This window comes from Triticum dicoccoides, chromosome 1A, assembly GCF_002162155.2.
Source record: "Triticum dicoccoides isolate Atlit2015 ecotype Zavitan chromosome 1A, WEW_v2.0, whole genome shotgun sequence".
Classification (NCBI taxonomy): domain Eukaryota; kingdom Viridiplantae; phylum Streptophyta; class Magnoliopsida; order Poales; family Poaceae; genus Triticum; species Triticum dicoccoides.
Genome location: NC_041380.1, coordinates 76862022 through 76870762, shown reverse-complemented (window position 1 = coordinate 76870762; position 8741 = coordinate 76862022). Strand labels below are relative to the sequence as shown.

Below are 8741 nucleotides of genomic sequence, written 5' to 3'. Positions count from 1 at the left end.
CATTCCATTTCGGTGCAGCCGTGCAACAGAGGGTCTGAGACGATAGACCAGCTAGCTAGATGAGGAAGCCTAATTGCATGGGTGAATAATAAGACCACCTAATTGCATGTTTCATTAAAAAACCCAAAAAAAATCAGAGATGCACACACACACGTACGTACGTTAATGGAAGTCGATTTTGCCATTGCAAATGGACGCGGTGAGGAGCTCTCTCTGCCTCGCTCGTGAGGAGCACTTCCTTCGATGTTCATTCCCTTTCCCCTGTTCCTCGCAGTCTGCTCATTCCCTTCAGTAGCAGTCAGTAGCTCACTTTCCTTCCCCAAACCACCACCACCACCCTACGTGCTCGAATGCTCGATCGATCCATGAAGTGGGCACCCGACCAGCAGGCTCTCGGCAGCCTCGGCCTCGCCGGCGTCTGCCGGGAGACCTGCCGTGTGATCCGCCGCGCCATGCTCCCCAACTTGGTCAACCTCGGTCCCCCGCTGCTCTCCGCCCTCTTCCTCGCCAGCTCCGCCGCCATCCGCGCCGTCTGCTCCCGCGTCCTCTCCGACCTCCACGACCACGACGGCCCCAGCCTCCTCCGCCTCGTCACCGACCGGCTCGCCTTCTTCCTCCTCGTGGCCGTCTCCATCGGCGTCGTCCTCCTGCTCGTGCTCCTCTGCACCACCGCCGCCTACGTCTTCTGCGTCGCCTCCCTCTACTGCACCGGGGGCGACCTCCGCGTCGCCGATCGCGTCCTCAGGGGGTTCCCCACGGTCCCGCTCACGCGGCTGGTCTGCACGTTCATCTTCGCCGCAGGCCCATTTCTTGTGATCTGCACCTCCCTCTTCGTCGCCGGCTTGTTCCATCCCCAGGAGCTGCTGGGCGCTCCGAACAAGATCATGCCGACGATGCACCTGCTCGCATGGGCCGCGTGCCTCGCCGGCGCGGCCTACTTCGCCGTGGTGTGCCAGCTGGCCTGCGTGGTGTCCCTGCTCGAGGACGCCATGCTCTTCCGCGCCCTGCGCAAGAACCGTGCGCTCCTCGCCGGCAAGTTCTGGGCGGCCGCCGGCGTATTCGTCACGCTCGACGGCTGCATCTTCGCCGTGCTGGCGGCTTTCCCCGTTCTGGTGGTGGACGATGCGCTGGGCCTCGGCCTCGGGTTCCAGCTGGCCGCCGGGGTGGCGATGGCGGTGGCTCTGTGCGCGGCCGTGCTGTTGACGCTGGTGGCGCAGCCGGTGGTCTACATGGTGTGCAAGAACCACCACCACGAGGTCGTCGACAAGGTTCACCTCGACTGAGTACGAGCGGCCGTCAGTCACACCGGCGTGGAGCCGCTGCAGCCCGTCTGAGACGAAGCAGATTGCAGCAACTCGGCCTGGCTAGCTGCATCCTGTCCACGATTCCACGGTGGTAGCTACGTGAAGAAGATTTGACTTAACTAGGAGTACAGTAGATTAGTAGTAGTAGTAGTAAGTTGCTGTAGTCAAGTTTATGTGTGATTATCACTGCACCGGATATGCATGCTTGGGATTGTATATGTGTGATGGTTTGTGAGACTCGAGTAGGAGTGCTTGGTAGCAGCTAGTACAACTGTTTAAGCTTGAGAAATTTGCAGAAACCGTTATTTTGTTCTTTTTCTTGGATATGGGAAGAAGAATGTACCGTGGTCTTGGACGGGAGGACCAGGGGATAGGGCTCCAAACGACGAGAGAAGATTTTCTACCATGCACGGGATCTCCCGTGCATGCATCCATCACATCTTTTATTACTGCGTGGGACCATTTTTATAGTGTTTTCTCTCATCTTAACATACATTCACATGCTATTATCTACTGATTAAGTTTCATTCAAATAAATAGATACCTGATGCATGTTGAAATAAAAGTTTGATTTATATTCTGTTTGCAAAATTGTGTTTTTCCTGACAAGGTCTTTAAAACAAGACCAATATTGAATATATTTTTAGAAATTATTTTTTTGACAACTAAATCACCATGCTTCAAACTTGTTTCATACAAATTTATTAATTTCATGTGAAAAAATTAACAATGTTTTATTGTGCGCAAAAAATAATCTTATTGTTTCACTATGGCTCCCCATGTTCCGTTGCATTTCATAATGTCACATGTGTGCCAATGTGTATCAAACCGATTCTTGGTAATGTATAAAAGTTTGTAAATATTAATATATTTTATTGCAACAAAACTTTGAACTTTTCTAGTGTTTAACGAAACATAGCATAGTTATGTGTACTTTTATAGTGTTTCACCATGTTTCAGAATTTAAATTTAATTTTTTTCTGAAATATATTCAAAAGTGGTCTCTTTTCAAATATCTCGTCGTAAAAAAATAAATATGAAAACGGAACATAAAATATACTTTTGGTTTAAAAGATAAAATAGATTTAAACTTGAAAATAAAATGAAAAGGCATGGAATGGTGGAGCATAGGTGGTACAATATGTTTGCATGTGATGAGAGAAAGATCTAACTAACTGAGCATCATAAATGCATGACATTGGATCTCCAAGCAAAATCAATGGCGCGTGCATGCACGGTACCTCCCGTGCATGAGAGATTAGCTTTTCTCTCCAAACGACCAACCCGTTTATAGAGGAAACAATACGTACCTGGCTAAGCCTTGGTGCTGATGGTTTTCCAATATTGAGTTTTATTCAAAAATTTGAAATCATAATTAAACTAGCGGGTGGAATGTTGTCTGTTAAATAATTTGTGATTCTGTTGTGTGCCGTGGTCGTCACCGTCGGAGGAGGAGGAGAGGATGATGAGCCATTTGAGCTGTCGGACGGCCCGATCCTGCTGCCACTTGAGCTTCGCTAGCCGAGCCACCTCCGTCGCTTTCCCCTCCTCACGCTCGGACTGCTCGAAGGCAAGCCGGAGCACCTTGGCGTTCTTCCGGCGGAGCCGTTGATCGTCCGTCTTCGCCGCCATAAGCAACCGGCCGTAGACCCAAGCGAGGAGGCGATCGTCCTCGTTGTGATCCATCGAAAACCCACATCGGCGGTGGGTAGATTTCTCTGCCGCATCCCTCTCCCTTGCCTGCTGCCTCTCGCGGTGGGCCGTGCACCTTCTATTCCGGCATGCACGTTCGGAGCGGCGGTGCGGGTACTAGCACCCACCACTACCCGGCGGGGGCCAGCACCGGCGTCCTCGCTGCGCGATAGAGGAAAGGCGAGGCGACAGATCCAAAACTGCCCCCATGTCTACCTTGAACCTCTCGAGGACAATACGGAGGGCCGGCTCCTCGTCAATGTCGAGGTCGAAGTCGGAGCGGCTGTGGAGCTCGACATGGTGGCCGGAGTTTTCGGATTGGATTGACGAGAAATCGGAGGAGGAGAAGAGACGGAGAGGCGAGCGGAGTAATGTAGAGTTTTCGGATTTTAGATATTTATGGGGACTGAGTGGGTTCGGGGTGGGCCCGACTGATGTGGCGGGCGCGCCCGTGCCACCCTATATCCGCCCTATATTTAGGCTGGATATGAGGTGCGCCGGACACCTCGGACGTTTGAGCCTTTTTGAAGCGTCCGTCTGAATCAAAATTTCGTAATCGGTCAGTGATCGGGCCATCCGCGAGGGCGTTTGTGCCGGATTGGAGGCCTCGGCTGCATATCCTTTGTATTGAGCTGATCGGATAACATGAGCCATGAAAGAACTTAATTTTCTTGACACACATAAGCCATGGGGATGTGAAGTGGATCCCTGCTAAGAAGGGGAATCAGAACCACAATGCGGGGTCGTCCTCTACGTCGTCACGGAGCGCCGCTGCCTTCTCCATTTTGCCGCCCGCCGTTGCTCCACGCATGCGGCCGTACATCAAGGTGGAGGTATGCCAGCACTATTGCGACACAGCCACATAGCTACCCTAGACCGACGCGCATCTCCCGAATGGCTGGCATCTCAGCCTAGATCGGGTGCCTGTGCCGCCAATCCCGACAAGCGGTTGCGCCCGTCTACCAGAGATCAACCATCGGCAGGCCCACCTGCCACCAGATCTCCTTAATAACCCAAGGCATGCTATCGACTCGTCACCGTGGGACACTTTGTTCCGGGACGAGCACGACCTGTGTCGGCAAACCTTTTTTGCCGGTCGTGCTCACAGCCCGCCACAGGCGCGCGCTCCCTGCCCGACGCAGTCTTGCGGGCGTGCAGTGGTGCATGCTCGTACGCCCACACCATCCCCCTCGGTGTCCTCACCACCTCCACAACGAACCATGACCACCAAAGAGGAGAAGGAGCTGATGAGGAAGGTGCTCGAGGAATCAAAGATCAAGTACGAACGCAACCAGTGGGACGGCCTGGACATGCATAGCATTGTCGGCCGCCGGCGACGTCGCTATCCGGAGCTCGAGGAGCCAGAGGACGTGGAGTCACAAGCCACGCCCTGTGATCCGACATTGGAGGGGCAGTCCTGGACGTGGACGTCGACGGTTCTCTGCACGCCGGAGTACGTGTCTTCCCCGTCCACGTGGGTGGGTGCCGATGCGTGGTCACCATCCCCGCCACGGCCGCCCGCCAACCATGGCAGCCACCGCAGGCGCCGCCCACCCGCCTTTGGCAGCCACCGCCCTACGTCGACCTCATGATGGATGATGATGACGAGGACGGCAGCGTCGGCTTCAACTAAAGACGGCGGGAATGGCCAATCTAGGGTTTTTTCTCTAGTTATTATGTTTTCTTAGTTGAAGTTTAATGGACTTGTGTTTTCTTTTCTACTTGAAGTTTATAGTAGACTTAATGTAACATACACACACACACACACACACATAAAACACTATTCTGATCACGGGATCAGAATAATATTTTGATCACAATATGAACTTCTCAAGTAACGCGCCTGACCTTCCCCGAGTACTAAGTTGAACTTCAGCTAAAAGGTGTCCAAATGGGGTTTGCGATATACCGTTGGATAGCTATTGACATCAGTATCATGACCCAAGTTAATTTTTTGACAAAATGTAAGCGGTTTAAGAGCAGTTTTGAAAACCGTTATTTTTTCATATAAAAAACGTGAATCGTATTTTCGATCGCATTTTTAAACCGTTTACCGGAATGAGGTAAATAATATGGCGTTGGAAAGCTGCTGCAAAACCGCTCCTTCCACATGTTCAAAGTTTTCTCTAATGACCTACGGTTAAAGAGTAATTCGGAAAATTGTAAAATTTCGCAAATCGAACACCCGAGTTTGTATTTTTGACGCCAATTCTAAACGGCTAATCTAATTGAGGCAAATAATATGGCGTTGGAAAGCTTATGAAAATGCGCTACTTTTTTATGTTAATAGTTTTTTCTAATTCTGAATGGTTTAAAAGTAATTTAGAAAACGGTACAAGTTCCACCGAGTTCGTATTTTCGAGCTAATTTTTTAACCGTACGTCCAAATGCAGCAAATGATATGGCGTTGAAAAGCTTGAAGAAATGCGAAACTTTTTTGTATATATTGTTTCTCCTAATTCATTACTGTTTTATGTCAGTTTTGAAAATGGTTAAAAACGTATTTTTGCCGTAATTTCTACAAACTTTATCGGAATGGGGCAAATAATATACCGCTGAAAAGCTACGGAAAATGCGAAACTTTTTCATGTTGATGGTTTTCTCTGATTCCTAGTCGTTTTCAAGTAATTTCGAAAACGGCGGGATCATACGTTCTGCCTTTATCGTGAAACAGATTCTTCGAAAATGCACCGCGTGAAGAACCTGAACTTATCGACGCGTGTACCTGAACTTCACTCTGTTTTTCACGTGATTTTTTTGCTCGTAGGTCTCCATCCACTTGCTCGTAACTCTCCATCCATTCACCGGAATTGAGCAGGTGATATACCGATGAAAAGCTGCTGTAAGCACGCAAGTTTCCCATGTTGATCATCTTTTTATACTCGCGACAATTTTAAAAGTTTTTCATCTAAAATTCATTCAGTGTAGTTGATGAACTTCCTGCTGTTTTCATGTTGAACTTCTGTGACATATTTTTGTTTGTAATTTTCTCATCCATTTCGTCAGTGTTACATAAATGATATTCTTTTTGTACAAACCTCTCTCACAATATTTTTTTAACTTTCTCCGATCGAGGACTTGAACTTACACAGATGATATTCCTGTCGTTTTGAATAAAATTAGAGAAATGACGAGATCATGATTTCTACGTTCATTGCGAATGGAAACGCATTGCGTGAAGTAGTTGAACTTCTTGGGGTATGTCTGTTTGAACATCACTTTGTTTTTGACGTGCTGTTTTTTGCACCGCGTGAAAGTAGTTGAACTTCTGGGGCATGTCTATTTGAACTTCATTCTGTTTCACTTTATTGTTTTTTTCTTGTATGAAATACACACCATGTAGTACGTGAACTTCTGGTTATTATCACTTTGAACTTCTCTCTGGTTTGAGAGAATTATTTTAAAATAGAAAAAACAACATATTTTTTTACGTATTTTGAACATCTAAATACAAGGTTAACCTCTCACAAGAATTTTTTGAACTTTTCCTCACCGAGCACTTGAACTTCTAGCAACTATTTTTTCGTTTATGAGTTGTTTTTAAAAGTGCAAAAAATGGCGTTGTGTTTTTTATTTTTTAAACAGGTAAATCATAGGTTTAAATATACTTCGAACTTCTCTCTTTTTTCAATATGAAGTTCACCTATTTATATTTTGAGTAAAGAATTGTATTAGATTTTTATGCAGAAAAAAATCTAACATGGAATACAAGGTGAACCTCTCTCGCAACAATTTTTGAACTTCTTCGGACAGAGCACTTGAACTTCTTTCAACAAACTTTTTAAGATTTTATTTTTCTATACATTTTTATGTTGAACTTATAGATTTTTATCTTTTTGTTAGCAAGGTAAATTCGATTTTTTTAATTTGAACTTCTTACTTTTTAAAACCTGAACTTCTTGGGTTTTATTAAAGCAGTGAAAATCAACTACTCTACTATTCTAAATTGAACTTCTAGGTTTTTCTTTTTATTATGACTGAACTACTTTGTTAGTTTAATTCGAACTTCTTGGTTTCTTTTAGAAACAGGGAAAATCTGAATTTTGATTAGGAAAATCTAAATTTTCATCACATTTCATAGTTTCTTTGTTACCCATTTGTTGAATTTATTTTAATTATAATTATGTTACATGTGAGCTCTGTGTGTTTGTACTCATGGGGGACAACCATGCAAACTTCGGGAATTAGAGAACATATACTTTTGAGTACAACCTTTTCGAGAAATTCACCATTCTTACTCTATGCGAACTTCATTTTTTCAATATATGAACTTCTGTGGGTTTTTACATTTTTTTTCTGCACGTGAATTTTGTACGTGAAACTTTCTATCATGTTATATATTTTTGAACTTTTTCATTTCTTGTATTTGAACTTCTTTCTTTTTATACACAAAAGGAAAATAAAATCACCCTTTTTTCACGCACGTAGGAAGAGGAACGCACATGATTTTTTTGAACTTCTTTTGTTTATTTAGAATGTTTTAAATTAACTTTTATGATGTTTTTTCTTTGAAACTATAACCAGATTTGTTCTGACATATCAAAGTATATTTTGAGCTGTAAGGAATACTCGGTTGTTTTCTTAAACTCTAGGAATTAAAAACGAAGCATTTTTTGCTGTAAGAAATGCTCGCTTGTTTTAATTTGAACTTTGACATTTTCTATGCGTTGAATTTGAAGGAGGGAGCTGAAAACCATGGTGAGATAATTGAAATGCGTCATCCTTTTTAACTAGAGAGGGTGCTTCTTGTTTTTGTTTCAACGAGTTCTAATTCAGTAGGCTATTTTTCAGACTAAAGAGACAACAAAAACGTAGGCGCACCCATTTTTTGATGACACCACATAATTTTTATATAGACAGAATGAATTCACAGAACCAAAGGATCGATTATAGATCTCAAAGACACACGTCAGTCACAACAGAACAAACATGTGAAATCATCAATTGAAAAACATATAGAAAGATGGGACGCGTAGATGTGAACACTGCAAACCAATTTTTGCTCTGCACGGGCGCCCGAGAAAGAGTGGTAGCAGGGCGCCGCTGGTGCTGGGCACTAGGAGCGCTGCTTGGTGGCTGGAGCAACTTAGAAGAAGCTAATAGGGGATGAAGGTCTCTTGTTAGGCCTCGGGCAGGTCATGTTCTTATGCCGACACACACGATAGAGCATAGGGGAGAGCGCCATGTCGACCATGGCAGGGAAGCTTGAACTCCTCGCGTCGTTGTGGCAGCGGGAGGGGCGAGCGCCGAGCAGCTGAGTACGCCGGGGCTAGGGGAGGCAAGTCTTTCTAATCTCGCCCCGTGTCCTCGAAGTGATGTTTGTACTGCCGCTGAAGTCCAGATACACCTCACCTTGAAGGAGGGGCCGGCCTCGCGCCGGAAGATGGTAGGGGCGGCGGTGCGCCAGGAGGAGGCGGAGCCGGCCTCGCGCGGGAAGTAGGCAGGGGCGGAGGCGCGTCGAGTTCGAGGGAGGGGCCAGGTGGGGATCTGACCCGCCGGGAGCACTGAGTGGAGGTGCGTGGTTGCTGCAGCGGTTGGGGCGGCGGCCGAGTCACGGGAACCGGCGGTTAGGCAGGATCCGGTGCTGCTCTGGCAGATCTGGGTGGGGGAAGACCGGCGGCGGGACCACTGGTACCATGGGTGGGGGCGGTGGCTCTCTGGGGAAGACGACGACAGGGTCGCGCTTGGGAAGATGGCGGGGCGGCGGCGTTCCAGGGAAGAAGGGGGCACGGTCCCGGCGGCGTA

At 46.8% G+C, this 8741-nt stretch overlaps 1 protein-coding gene across 1 annotated transcript; it reads left to right on the top strand.

Moving 5' to 3' along the window:
* The first annotated feature begins 154 nt into the window (after nt 1-154).
* On the top strand, nt 155-1617 carry LOC119368088. Its single transcript, XM_037633462.1, has one exon. It carries the CDS (start codon nt 351-353, stop codon nt 1281-1283), a length of 933 nt encoding a protein of 310 aa, XP_037489359.1. The 5' UTR covers nt 155-350; the 3' UTR covers nt 1284-1617.
* The last annotated feature ends 7124 nt before the right edge of the window (nt 1618-8741 follow it).